The sequence below is a fragment of the Pseudophryne corroboree genome, chromosome 2, assembly GCF_028390025.1.
Source record: "Pseudophryne corroboree isolate aPseCor3 chromosome 2, aPseCor3.hap2, whole genome shotgun sequence".
Classification (NCBI taxonomy): Eukaryota; Metazoa; Chordata; class Amphibia; order Anura; family Myobatrachidae; genus Pseudophryne; species Pseudophryne corroboree.
In genome coordinates, this window is record NC_086445.1 from 694,246,864 (window position 1) to 694,262,268 (window position 15,405).

General features: G+C 46.5%; 1 protein-coding gene across 1 annotated transcript in view; it reads left to right on the forward strand.

Moving 5' to 3' along the window:
* Nucleotides 1-15,405, forward strand: part of PIK3C2B (phosphatidylinositol-4-phosphate 3-kinase catalytic subunit type 2 beta) — a 257,575-nt gene that overhangs the window by 214,772 nt on the left and 27,398 nt on the right. Inside the window, exons 27-29 of the mRNA XM_063955240.1 lie at nt 8,827-8,936; nt 9,715-9,916; nt 11,341-11,465. Of these exons, the coding sequence (XP_063811310.1) occupies nt 8,827-8,936; nt 9,715-9,916; nt 11,341-11,465 (437 nt within the window). The remainder of the gene's footprint in view (nt 1-8,826; nt 8,937-9,714; nt 9,917-11,340; nt 11,466-15,405) is intronic.

The following is a 15,405-nucleotide window of genomic DNA, read 5'->3' on the forward strand; positions in this document are numbered from 1 at the left end:
TCTGGCGCATGTGCATAGTATCTAACATCGGCACTTTGCGCTACTGTATGTGCAGCAACTCTATCCACATATGAATAAGGCCCTTAGCCTACAGATCACAGAAGAATCTTTACTGGTGACTCCTGGATAAGAGGTGCCCCACTCCCAAACTGTGTCACTGGTGTTTGCCTAAGCTGTATATATATATATATATATATAAACAAACAAGAAAGGAAGAGCGGCACTCAGCTCCTTAGTCAAAAATGGAAAAAGTGTATTCACATCACCAACGTTTCGGGACGCGCAGGTCCCTTTGTCAAGGTGTACAGCAGTGTATATGGAATAAAAACATACCTTTATAGTGGAGAAAATCACCAGAGTGAGCGTGCATAACGCGGCGTCCGTCCTCGAGGTCCGGCGCTGTCCGCTAACGTCATCGGCAAGCGGCCGCCCGGTGTCATGGAAACCAGGCACACAACTATGCCGCTGTCGAAAGGAGTGAGAGTAGCAATGATAGAGTTACGTGACACCACTACCGTGAAGTGCATACATAGCCAGCATAGGTTAGGAGGTCGCAGGAGTGTTGTTTGTTGTAAATGGTTAAAAGAGAACAAATTAAGGGGCTGCTTTATAGACAATAAATATAAACAATAAATATAGTTGTGCAACACACTGTTAAGCTCACCTATAGTGGTATTGTAACCATTATAGAACATAATGGCGAGGGCTGCTTGTATTGAAGATGAGGGTGTAAATGCACGTCGATCGCTGTTTACAAATATGAGTAAGACAGCTGTTAGGGTTAAATGCAGCATCTACCAACTGAGCTATGCTGGCACTGGAAAAAAGTGTAGGGAGTGGAAAGTGTTTGCTACACAAAAAGGGAGGATACACATGTATAGAACACATCTCAAAAAAGCAGAATTGATAATAAATGGTAAACCAAAAGTTAAACAAAAAGATAGAGGGGTTCATTCTTCACAATTCCGATAGAATCAGGATTATTGATGGGTGAACAAGTTCCAGGGCATCATCTCATTCAACCCACCGGGGTTGATGGTGCCCAATCTATGGATCCACTTGGCTTCCAATCGAAGAAGTTTGCCCTCTCGGTCGCCATATCACTAAGCTAATTGAGCATCTACCAATATATATGCACCTTGACAAAGGCACCTGCGCGTCCCGAAACGTTGGTGATATGAATACACTTTTTCAATTTTTGACTAAGACGCTGAGTGCCGCTCTTCCTTTCTTGTTTGTTTATCCACTGCTGCTGAGAGGGCACCAACGCACTTTGAATACTGACAACGGAGTGCCGGTCCATACCCATTCTTTGTATGTGTATGTATGTGTGTATATATATATATATATATATACATACATACACACACTGTATATAATAAGATTTTACTTACCGATAAATCTATTTCTCATAGTCCGTAGTGGATGCTGGGGACTCCGTCAGGACCATGGGGAATAGCGGCTCCGCAGGAGACAGGGCACAAAAGCAAGCTTTTAGGATCACATGGTGTGTACTGGCTCCTCCCCCTATGACCCTCCTCCAAGCCTCAGTTAGGTACTGTGCCCGGACGAGCGTACACAATAAGGAAGGATCTTGAATCCCGGGTAAGACTCATACCAGCCACACCAATCACACCGTACAACTTGTGATTTGAACCCAGTTAACAGTATGATAACAATGAAGTAGCCTCTAAAAAAGATGGCTCACAACAATAATAACCCGATTTTTTTGTAACAATAACTATGTACAAGTAATGCAGACAATCCGCACTTGGGATGGGCGCCCAGCATCCACTACGGACTATGAGAAATAGATTTATCGGTAAGTAAAATCTTATTTTCTCTAACGTCCTAGTGGATGCTGGGGACTCCGTCAGGACCATGGGGATTATACCAAAGCTCCCAAACGGGCGGGAGAGTGCGGATGACTCTGCAGCACCGAATGAGAGAACTCCAGGTCCTCCTCAGCCAGGGTATCAAATTTGTAGAATTTAGCAAACGTGTTTGCCCCTGACCAAGTAGCTGCTCGGCAAAGTTGTAAAGCCGAGACCCCTCGGACAGCCGCCCAAGATGAGCCCACCTTCCTTGTGGAATGGGCATTTACAGATTTTGGCTGTGGCAGGCCTGCCACAGAATGTGCAAGCTGAATTGTACTACAAATCCAACGAGCAATAGTCTGCTTAGAAGCAGGAGCACCCAGCTTTTTGGGTGCCTACAATATAAACAGCAAGTCAGACTTTCTGACTCCAGCCGTCCTGGAATTATATATATATATATATATATTTTCAGGGCCCTGACAACGTCTAGCAACTTGGAGTCCTCCAAGTCCCTAGTAGCCGCAGGCACCACAATAGGTTGTTTCAGGTGAAACGCTGACACCACCTTAGGAAGAAACTGGGGACGAGTCCGCAGTTCTGCCCTGTCCGAATGGAAAATCAAATATGGGCTTTTGTAAGACAAAGCCGCCAATTTTGACAATCGCCTGGCCGAGGCCAGGGCCAACAGCATGGTCACTTTCCATGTGAGATATTTCAAATCCACAGATTTGAGTGGTTCAAACCAATATGATTTGAGGAATCCCAACACTACGTTGAGATCCCACGGTGCCACTGGAGGCACACAAGGGCTGTATATGCAATACTCCCTTGACAAACGTCTGGACTTCAGGAACTGAAGCCAATTCTTTCTGGAAGAAAATCTATAGGGCCGAAACTTGAACCTTAATGGACCCCAATTTGAGGCTCATAGACACTCCTGTTTGCAGGAAGTGCAGAAATCGACCTAGTTGAAATTTTTTCGTGGGGCCTTCCTGGCCTCACCCACGCAACATATTTTTACCACATGTGGTGATAACGTTGTGCGGTCACCTCCTTCCTGGCTTTGACCAGGGTAGGTATGACCTCTTCCGGAATGCCTTTTCCCTTAGGATCCGGCGTTCAAACCGCCATGCCGTCAAACGCAGTCGCGGTAAGTCTTGGAACAGACAAGGTCCCTGCTGGAGCAGGTCCTTTCTTAAAGGCCGATGCCACGGTTCCTCTTGGAACAGACATGGTACTTGCTGAAAGCAAATCCCTTCTTAGCTCCCGAGGCCATTAGTCCTCTGTGAGCATCTCTTGAAGTTCCGGTTACCAAGTCCCTCTTGGCCAATCCGGAGCCACGAGTATAGTTCTTACTCCTCTATGTCTTATAATTCTCAATACCTTGGTTATGAGAAGCAGAGGAGGGAACACATACACCGACTGTTACACCCGCGGTGTTACCAGGACGTCCACAGCTATCGCCTGAAGGTCTCGTGACCTGGCGCAATACCTGTCCCATTTTTTGTTCGGGCGGGACGCCATCATGTCCACCTTTGGTCTTTCCCAACGGTTCACAATCATGCGGAAAACTTCCCGATGAAGTTCCCACTCTCCCGGGTGGAGGTCGTGCCTGCTGAGGAAGTCTGCTTCCCAGTCGTCCACTCCCGGAATGAACACTGCTGACAGTGCTATCACATGATTTTCCGCCTAGCGAAAAATCCTTGCAGTTTTGCCACTGCCCTCCTGCTTCTTGTGCCGCCCTTTCTGTTTACGTGGGCGACTGCCGTGATGTTATCCCACTGGATCAATACCGGCTGACCTTGAAGCAGAGGTCTTGCTAAGCTTAGAGCATTATAAATTTGCTCTTAGCTCCAGTATATTTATGTGGAGAGAATTCTCCAGACTTGATCACACTCCTTGTGTGACTGCTCCCCAGCCTCTCAGGCTGGCCTCCGTGGTCACGAGCATCCAATCCTGAATGCCGAATCTGCGGCCCTCTAGAAGATGAGCACTCTGTAATCACCACAGGAGAGACACCCTTGTCCTTGGATATAGGGTTATCCGCTGATTCATCTGAAGATGCGATCCGGACCATTTGTCCAGCAGATCCCACTGAAGAGTTCTTGCGTGAAATCTGCCGAATGGAAGCGCTTCGTAATAAGCCACCATTTTTTACCAGGACTCTTGTGCAATGATGCACTGACACTTTTCCTGGTTTTAGGAGGATCCCGATTAGCTCGGATAACTCCCTGGCTTTCTCCTCTGGGAGAAACACCTTTTCCTGGACTGTGTCCAGAATCATCCCTAGGACCAGCAGACGTGTCGTCGGAACAACTGCGGTTTTGGAATATTTAGAATCCACCCGTGCTGTCGTAGAACTACTTGAGATAGTGCTACTCCGACCTCCAACTGTTCTCTGGACCTTGTTCTTATCAGGAGGTCGTCCATTTTCTTTGAAGACGAATCCTCCTTTCGGTCATTACCTTGGTAAGGACCCGGGGTGCCTTGGACAATCCAACGGCATCGTCTTGAAACTGATAGTGACAGTTCTGTACCACGAACCTGAGGTACCCTTGGTGAGAAAAGGTAAATTTTGGGACATGGAGGTAAGCATCCCTGATGTCCCGGGACACCATATAGTCCCCTTGTTCTTTGCTATCACTGCTCTGAGTGACTCCATCTGGATTTGAACCCTTGTAAGTGTTCAAATTTTTCAGATTTAGAATAGGTCTCACCTAGCCTTCAGTACCACCATATAGTGTGGAGTAATACCCCTTTCCTTGTTGTCGGAGGGGTAATTTTATTATCACCTGCTGGGAATACAGCTTGTGAATTGTTTTCAATACTGCCTCCCTGTCGGAGGGAGACATTGGTACAGCAGACTACAGGAACCTGCGAGGGGGGAAACCTCTCGACATTCCAATCTGTACCCCTTGGATACTACTTGTAGGATCCAGGGGTCCTGTACGGTCCCAGCGTCATGCTGAGAACTTGGTAGAAGCGGTGGAGGGCTTCTGTTCCTGGGAATGGGCTGCCTGCTGCAGTCTTCTTCCCTTTCCTCTATCCCTGGGCAGATATGACTCTTATAGGGACGAAAGGACTGAGGCTGAAAAGACGGTGTCTTTTTCTGCAGAGATGTGACTTAGGGTAAAAAACGGTGGATTTTCCAGCAGTTGCCCTGGCCACCAGGTCCCATGGACCGACCCCAAATAACTCCTCCCCTTTATACGGCAATACATCTTTGTGCCGTTTGGAATCTGCATCACCTGACCACTGTCGTGTCCATAAACATCTTCTTGCAGATATGGACATCGCATTTACTCTTGATGCCAGAGTGCAAATATCCCTCTGCGCATCTCGCATATATAGAAATGCATCCTTTAAATGCTCTATAGTCAATAAAATACTGTCCCTGTCAAAGGTATCAATATTTTTAGTCAGGGAATCCGACCAAGCCACCTCAGCTCTGCACATCCAGGCTGAGGCGATCGCTGGTCGCAGTATAACACCAGCATGTGTGTGTATACTTTTTAGGATATTTTTCAGCCTCCTATCAGCTGGCTCCTTAAGTACGGCCCTATCCGTAGATGGTACCGCTACTTGTTCTGATAAGCGTGTGAGCGCCTTATCCACCCTGAGGGGTGTTTCCCACCGCGCCTTAACTTCTGGCGGGAAAGGGTATACCGCCAATAATTTTCTATCGGGGGAAACCCACGCATCATCACACACTTCATTTAATTTATCTGATTCAGGAAAAACTACAGGTAGTTTTTTCACCTCACATATAATACCCTTTTTTGTGGTACTTGGAGTATCAGAAATATGTAACACCTCCTTCATTGCCCTTAACGTGTGGCCCTAAAAGAAAATACGTTTGTTTCTTCACCGTCGACACTGAAATCAGTGTCCGTGTCTGGGTCTGTGTCGACCGACTGAGGTAAATGGGCATTTTACAGCCCCTGACGGTGTTTGAGACGCCTGGACAGATACTAATTTGTTCGCCGGCCCTCTCATGTCGTCAACCGGCTTGCAGCGTGTTGACATTGTCACGTAATTTCCATAAATAAGCCATCCATTCCGGTGTCGACTCCCTAGAGAGTGACATCACCATTACAGGCAATTTGCTCCGCCTCCTCACCAATATTTTCCTCATACATGTCGACACACACGTACCGACATACAGCACACACATAGGGAATGCTCTGATAGAGGACAGGACCCACTAGCCCTTTGGGGAGACAGAGGGAGAGTTTGCCAGCACACACCAAAACGCTATAATTATCCAGGGACAACCTTTATATAAGTGTTCCTCCCTTATAGCATTTTAATATATATACATATCGCCAAATCAGTGCCCCCCCTCTCTGTTTTAACCCTGTTTCTGTAGTGCAGTGCAGGGGAGAGCATGGGAGCCTTCCCACCAGCCTTTCTGTGAGGGAAAATGGCGCTGTGTGCTGAGGAGAATAGGCCCCGCCCCCTTTTCGGCGGGCTTCTTCTCCGGAGTTTTAGATATCTGGCAGGGGTTAAATACATCCATATAGCCTCAAGGGCTATATGTGATGTATTTTTCGCCATACAGGTATTATACATTGCTGCCCAGGGCGCCCCCCTCCAGCGCCCTGCACCCTCCGTGACCGCTGTGTGAAGTGTGCTGACAACAATGGCGCACAGCTGCAGTGCTGTGCGCTACCTGATGAAGACTGAGAGTCTTCTGCCGCCTGGTTCCGGACCTCTTCATCTTCAGCGTCTGCAAGGGGGGTCGGCGGCGCGGCTCCGGGACGAACCCCAGGGCGAGCCCTGTGTTCCGACTCCCTCTGGAGCTATGTCCAGTAGCCTAAGAATCCAATCCATCCTGCACGCAGGTGAGTTGAAAATCTCTCCCCTAAGTCCCTCGATGCAGTGAGCCTGTTGCCAGCAGGACTCACTGAAAATAAAGAACCTAAAAACTTTTTCTAAGTAACTCTTTAAGAGAGCCACCTAGATTGCACCCTTCTCGGCCGGGCACAAAAACCTAACTGAGGCTTGGAGGAGGGTCATAGGGGGAGGAGCCAGTACACACCATGTGATCCTAAAAGCTTGCTTTTGTGCCCTGTCTCCTGCGGAGCCGCTATTCCCCATGGTCCTGACGGAGTCCCCAGCATCCACTAGGACGTTAGAGAAAAGTGTTTTCCTTTCACCGCACCACCAGTCTCCTGAGTGCCGTCTCTTACCCACCGATGACATATATATACTGTGTATATATATGTGTGTAAATAAATATATATATATATATATATATATATATATATATATCATAAGGTAGGTGATGTGGCAGGTAAGTCCAGCTGCCCCTGAAGGGGCAACACTCTGGGATTTAGGGGTGACGAAATGCAATTATATCTTGCCCCACCCAACCTAAAAAGGTATGTGTCAGATCACACACTATCTCCACCCGTGTGAATGATGGGGTGATACACCTGAATCTCTTTCACCTAACAACACCTGGAGTGTGACCTTATCACACCAGTGACACAACAAAAGTGTAATTCCTGACCCCCACTGCTACATATATGTGCTATCTTAATAAGCAGTAATACAGGTGGCAATTAGGAAGCGTCAAGCCACCAGATCTCTTATATATACTGAGTGCTCAACTTATTTCTAGGTATTATATTTAGGCTGGGTACACACTTGACCAATGGATCTGTTATCTAGCCGACCGATCCAATGATTTGTAAGGTTTATGCTCAAACGATCTTGTGCATATGCACTTACCAATCATCTGCCTGATAGGTCTGGTAGCAGGCTCATTTCAATATGCCGCCCACTTGTGACAGTCTATTCAATGAATTATGTAGCCAATATATTGTTTGGACAGTCGGACACCAGTACACACCTGCAGATGTATCTATGTATCTGCATCTGCCGTGATGCACTGCCAACGTTACATATCTGTGAATAACGTGGTTCATGGATATATCGGGTGTATGCACCAACCAATGAGGTAGCCAATATATTGTTCGTCGGCTCCACGAATTCTTTATTGCCAGCCTTAAAGAAAATTTACAGACAGACTTCAAAAACTGATCAGATTTAATGTAAAAACACTTATTTAATTTTTTTTTGCAACCATTTGTAGTTCTTCTTGCAGCTTAATTTTGTCATGGTACGGGATGGCGCATTTCGCATTACTACAGACTTCTTTCAGTGGCTCTTCCAGGTAGTAACATTGAAATAGCAGAGCAGAGCTTAGTTTCACAGTGGCTCTTCGTAGGATGAAGGTCGGCTATGTGGAATACATACTATTTACTGGTGGACGGGATGCTGGCTGTCAGTATCCCATCAGCGGCATCCCGTCCGTCAGAATGGCAGCAGTGGGACGGGCTATCTGCACTCACCACACTGCGGGCTTGATGTGCTCACCACAGGATCTATTCCCACTCTGTGGGTGTCGTGTACACCCATGAGTGGGAATAGCCCTGTTTTGCCGGGTTACCGGGTGTCGGTATTGTTGGCTGTTGGGATTTCGGCGTTGGTATCCTGAACACCGGGATCCCATCAGCCGGCATTTTAACTGCAACCCGGCTATGTATAAGCAACCATAATGGAACTCTGCTATGTACTACCCATCACAATAGTGATCTGTTGTAGACTGACTAATGATAGTCTATACTAGACTGAAGGTCTGCTTTCTAATACTGCCCACGGAATTGAAGGTCTGCTTCATACCACTATACGTTACAGTGGAGATCTGCTTTGTATATTTGTCATTCCCCCAACATTTCTGTCTGGCTCTGAATGGTACCAGATAATATTGTGTAACATTACAGAAAGCTTTGATAATGCTTGGGATATAATCAAAGGTTTACGTGTTCTGTACTAGTAGTTACTGCTGTATTGTATTCATTTGAAGCTGAGCTACCACAGCCAGTAGACAATTTATTTTCTTAAGTACCATTCTAACCATTACAGTAACGCCTCTCCCGCCCACAGTTATTGAAACATTAGCTCTTGGCTTAATGCCTAACCTCTGTCTGTTTTCTTTTAGATGCTGTCGTGTGGGATTCCAGAATTGTCTGACCTGCAAGATTTGAAGTATGTCTATGATGCTCTGCGCCCACAAGATTCCGAGGCCGATGCCACCACCTATTTTACCCGGTAATCAGAGAGAGAAAAACACTTTATCGTCACTGAATGGCAGATATGCTGCAGGCAAAATAAAGTATTGGTAAACTTGTATTGTAGTTATACTGGTTTCTAATCAGGAATGTTCCTACAAGCAGGTTACGGTGATGAGATGACATGCACTGCTAAAGCTATGCTACCACCTACTGTAGCATCTTACTAACACGCTACTCCCTCTACCTGAAGTGCAGGCCCCTCCGCCCCAGGGGTCAGACTAGTGTGAAGAGCAGATTAGTAAATAGAAAGTTATAGGTTTTAGTGACGCTTTAATATAGTAATGGTAGGAAACAGAATATTACTTCTCCCTATCCTGGCTCTTCACCAGGAAAGCTGCCAATGTCGCTGCCTCCATTACACTGACTACATGATGAAGGGCTTGTGACTGTATCGCCCGCTTTCTCCTCTAGTCAGGGAGTGAAATCAGTGAAGGAATATTGTTGAGGGGGAAGGGCCAAGAGGTGAGGTGATAACCTTGCCTCTGTCACCCCAATGGGCGTGCCACCTGATAAGATCCACAATAATATTGCACATTATCATACTATGACACTGAGAAAGTATAGAAAGAAAGTAAGTTTTGATGGATGTACAAGAAAGACAATTGATGTACTTTTGCTACAACTTCTGATTTGAACTGCCACAACTCAGCAGAATTTGTATCACATATTCTATTTTATTCTACTTTGTATTAAATCCCCAGTGGTTACAGAGCATTGTAATATGCATCTCCCCTATCCTTGTTTACCTGCACCAGCCTCATAGAGTCCAGTCTGGGATCAGTGGCCACGAAGCTGAATTTTTTCATTCACAACTTGGCCCAGCTGAAGTTTAGCGGCTCAGATGAGCGCTTAGCACTCTCTTTTGCCCCAAGGACTCACACAATGAAGATGAACGGAAGGATAAGTGACGTGTTCCTTACCAGATATAAGAAGATATTCAATCCTAACAAAGGCTATGTGAGTAAATGCCTCTTAATAGATTTGTATCTTTGAAATTATGTTGTGTGTTTATTTGCATTTAGCAGGGATAAATGTAATTCTTATTACCCAGGTTATGTTTTTGTTTAAATATATATATAATGTAACACGGGTACTGAAATAAGGACTCGCAGGCAGGTTTTCCGATTACAACCACAGTGTCTTTACTGGCATCAGACACTGTAGCACAGCATACTCCGGCTTGGACCTGGTCACACAGGTACTGTACATAGAGAAAATAAATAGACAAACCTAAAAGGTCCTAGCACTTCCCGTGCTCAAAAGTCATTCTGCTGCAATGGCTTGCAGCTACACATGCCTTGCTCTCCTAGCACGGCCAACGGGATAGTACGTAATCCCGCTGGACGGGATCCCGGCGGTCAAAATACCCACGGAGGGAGAATATTCGGGATTGTGGCGGTCGGGATTCCGGCGTCGGTATTTCGACCGCCGGGATCCCGTCCAGCGGGATGTTGACCGCATCCCCGGCCAACATCCACAGTCCCTGGCACTATACACTCAGCCCTGCTCACTGGCCTACTAACAGGCAGCAGCGCAATGCATTGTGGGTAAGAGGGATTTTTAAACCCCTCTCCTTCACATGACTTCCTGCTGGCTCTGGATGATGTGGGAAACCTGGACCTCTATTTCTCCAGCTACATCTGTGTAATTTAGAAAGCCTGGAATTATAATCGTCCACCACAGGTGCAGAATTTGCAGGCCTTGTTTTCTTCTCCCCCGAAGGGAGCTGATTCCACCAGAACGTGGGCAGTTGTGGTGAGAGACAAGCCCTCTCACATAAATAAATAAATATATATATATATATATATATATATATAGTCGAGTCACATTATTATGACCACCTCCTGGCTTGGTGGGTATATAAGTTTTGCGATAGGCCGTCTGCACACATATAACTCGTTACTGTGGGTAAAATGGGTGATTAATCCTAGTTGCAAAAAAGGTATGATTATCGGCTTTCGGGCAAAGCATGGCAGTATTTCTGAAGCAGCGCAGTTTGTGAACTGTTTGCGTGCTGCTGTGGTGAAGGTGTTTCGTGACTGGACAAATGACACCATTGCGTATAATCAATGCGGAAACTGCGGAGCACCACGTGCCATTGGTTTGAGAGTTGAACGTCGGCTACAAAGGTGCGTGAGAGCCGACCGACACACTACAGTGGAGCATCTCACCATCAGAATGAATGTGGGGCTAAAAAGACGTGTGTCTAAAATGACAGTTTAGCCCATCTACCTGCTGTCCGTGCTGCACACGGCAGTTACACAGGCTATTAGCTGGTGGTCATAATAATGTAACTCAACCATGTATAATATATATTGAAATGGAGATGGTTGAATTATTTTTCTTTACTTGTATCTAATGGTGATTTGTGCTTCCTGCAGGTTTATGTCATTAAGGTGGAACGAGAAAGCCCCCACACCACCACTTATATCCAGAGGTCCTTTGAGGAATTCCAGGAGCTGCACAGCAAACTCAGGCTCCTTTTCCCATCATCACAACTTCCCAGGTAACTTACAGACAGGGATTGCCTATCACCGCTTTTCACTTGAAAACATAAAGGGAGTCATTCCGACTTGATCGCACGCTGCTGTTTTTCGCAGCGCATCGATCAGGTAACTACTGCGCACGCGGATCGTTGCTGTGCGATGGATTTAACAAAGAATCCATTCGCACAGCCGATCGCAAGGAGATTGACATGAAGAAGGCATTTCTGGGTGGAAACTGACCGTTTTCTGGGAGTGTTTAGGAAAACGCAGGCATGTCCAGGCGTTTGCAGGGCGGTGTCTGACATCAATTCCGGGACCTGACAGGCTGAAGTGATCCCAGCGGCTGAGTAAGTTCAGAGCTACTCAGAAACTGCACAAAAACTTTTTGCACAGCTCCCCTGCACAAGCGATCGCACACTTGCTATGCTAAAATACACTCCCCCATAGGCGGCGACTATCTGATCGCACGGCTGCAAAAAACTGCTACCGTGCAATCAACTCGGAATGACCCCTAAGGGCGGTATCCTTTTAGTCCCGATGCAGTTTTGGCCTATCAAAACTGCCGGATATCGCAATTAATATGGTCATTATCTCGATATCCAATTAGAAGCCGCTTTGATCGTCCAAAATTGGACTCACGATTGCACGAAAACACATGGGATCGGGGATAAATTCCTGATCCCATGTGTTATCATGGCTCCAGCATCTGCTTATCGGGGATTAGGTTTCGGGTTCCTGTGGTACACAGTGGAAACATCACTTCACAGTCCAACCCTCCCCGGCCAGCCGCCATTTTTTCTTTTGCTCTGCTAAAATACTGCTCAGTTTAGCCTCATTTATGTCTTAGATTAATCGTGGGAATGAGGGAAAATTTGAACTGATCTTTATTACATGTGTCATTTAGGGTGATGCTGGGTTTCCACAACGTCTGAGGATATTTTAAATTCAAATGGTTTTGTGAACAGAATGCACCTCCCCAACAACACAATCAGGGATGGCCCACTACATCTCTGGCCTCTCAGAAGCCTTTTAATAATAATATTATGGAAACATAATGGTGTACTTGCAATTTAGTATATACCTTGGTGCATTAATGAGCTTAGCTCACACTTAGTAAAGATAAGTGACAGTAATTATTATAGTCCAGCAGTCTAGATCATTGTCAAATACTAAGTGCGGGATGTACTAAATGACGTCGCCGCCGATCGTTGCAATGTTATTACATCATGCAATTAGCATTGCGAAGGACAGCACTTCCGATAAGAACTGTCCTTCGCGATCTCTGGTGGCTCCCTGACTTCCGGGTTTCGGCCCTGGGTGTCATTCTGCGCATGCGCAGAGTGACAGGGGCGGCTGCAGGACATGTTGGGAGGGATCCGATCGAATCCCTCACACCAGCAATGCGGAGAGAAGCCCCTGGGCTTCCCTGGCGGCCGGGGGTTAGCACATTCGGAAAGTGCGGTAAATGGTGGTTTACCGCATTTTCCGTTTAGTACATTCCGGTCTAAATCTATTCATGTTGCTTCAAATATAATGCATTTATGCAAAAAAAGGTACAGTTGGCCTCCGGAAAGCAAAATGTACTTCTTTCCAGAAAAAAGCAGTAAAGATAATAACGTGCCAAAAATATAAAAAGATACAACTGTAAAACTGCAGCAGCGCATTCTGCTGCAGCGGTACTGAGGATGCTGTCTGTCCCCCCCCATTACAAAACAGTCAGCTGTGCAACATTGCACATAAAATAATAAAAAATCCTCAATAGTGTATATATAACAATATCCAACTTTGTGAGCTCAAGACTCAAAATATGAAACCTGGCATTGTGCACATTAAAATAGTCCAGAGCTTTTGGGGCGCCTGGCCTTCTCTGCTTTTGACTCTGCTCTGACCTTATAATATGGCAACATGAGGCCAAGTGTTGGCATGACATCTACGGAGTAGGGAATGCTCTGTGTTGGTGGCCTCCGGACAAGTAAGGTATATTAATACTCTAAGGGATGGGGAACCTGCGGCCCTCCAGTTGTTGTTGAGCTACACATCCCAGCATGCCCTGCAACTGTTTTAGCATGGCTAAATAACAAAACTGTTGCAGAGCATGTTGGTATGTGTAGTCCAACAATAGCTGGAGGGCCAAAGGTTCCCCTCCCCTGCTCTAAGTAATGTCTCTTGCCCGTATGATTTGGATCTTTCTATGGAACCAGTGATACCTTTTGATCCAGCGATTTGCTTTTTGTGTCATGATTGATGGCAGAATCCAATTGCCAAGCTTTTATTGTGGTTCCTGTGGTTTCCTTAGCTGCTAATTATTTTTCCATGAGAAAGGAGATTGGACTCTGGACTCTGTGCTATGCTGGCTGATTTGTACATTTTGTCTGCATGATTGTATATGCTGACTAACACGGCTGGAGATCATTTTACTATTTCTCTAACGTCCTAGTGGATGCTGGGGACTCCATCAGGACCATGGGGAATAGCGGCTCCGCAGGAGACAGGGCACAAAAGCAAGCTTTTAGGATCACATGGTGTGTACTGGCTCCTCCCCCTATGACCCTCCTCCAAGCCTCAGTTAGGTTTTTGTGCCCGGCCGAGAAGGGTGCAATCTAGGTGGCTCTCTTAAAGAGTTACTTAGAAAAAGTTTTTAGGTTCTTTATTTTCAGTGAGTCCTGCTGGCAACAGGCTCACTGCATCGAGGGACTTAGGGGAGAGATTTTCAACTCACCTGCGTGCAGGATGGATTGGATTCTTAGGCTACTGGACATAGCTCCAGAGGGAGTCGGAACACAGGGCTCGCCCTGGGGTTCGTCCCGGAGCCGCGCCGCCGACCACCCTTGCAGACGCTGAAGATGAAGAGGTCCGGAACCAGGCGGCAGAAGACTCTCAGTCTTCATCAGGTAGCGCACAGCACTGCAGCTGTGCGCCATTGTTGTCAGCACACTTCACACAGCGGTCACGGAGGGTGCAGGGCGCTGGGGGGGGGCGCCCTGGGCAGCAATGTATAATACCTGTATGGCGAAAAATACATCACATATAGCCCTTGAGGCTATATGGATGTATTTAACCCCTGCCAGATATCTAAAACTCCGGAGAAGAAGCCCGCCGAAAAGGGGGCGGGGCCTATTCTCCTCAGCACACAGCGCCATTTTCCCTCACAGAAAGGCTGGTGGGAAGGCTCCCATGCTCTCCCCTGCACTGCACTACAGAAACAGGGTTAAAACAGAGAGGGGGGGCACTGATTTGGCGATATGTATATATATTAAAATGCTATAAGGGAGGAACACTTATATAAAGGTTGTCCCTGGATAATTATAGCGTTTTGGTGTGTGCTGGCAAACTCTCCCTCTGTCTCCCCAAAGGGCTAGTGGGTCCTGTCCTCTATCAGAGCATTCCCTATGTGTGTGCTGTATGTCGGTACGTGTGTGTCGACATGTATGAGGAAAATATTGGTGAGGAGGCGGAGCAAATTGCCTGTAATGGTGATGTCACTCTCTAGGGAGTCGACACCGGAATGGATGGCTTATTTATGGAAATTACGTGACAATGTCAACACGCTGCAAGCCGGTTGACGACATGAGAGGGCCGGCGAACAAATTAGTATCTGTCCAGGCGTCTCAAACACCGTCAGGGGCTGTAAAATGCCCATTTACCTCAGTCGGTCGACACAGACCCAGACACGGACACTGATTTCAGTGTCGACGGTGAAGAAACAAACGTATTTTCTTTTAGGGCCACACGTTAAGGGCAATGAAGGAGGTGTTACATATTTCTGATACTCCAAGTACCGCAAAAAAAGGTATTATATGTGAGGTGAAAAAACTACCTGTAGTTTTTCCTGAATCAGATAAATTAAATGAAGTGTGTGATGATGCGTGGGTTTCCCCCGATAGAAAATTATTGGCGGTATACCCTTTCCCGCCAGAAGTTAAGGCGCGGTGGGAAACACCCCTCAGGGTGGATAAGGCG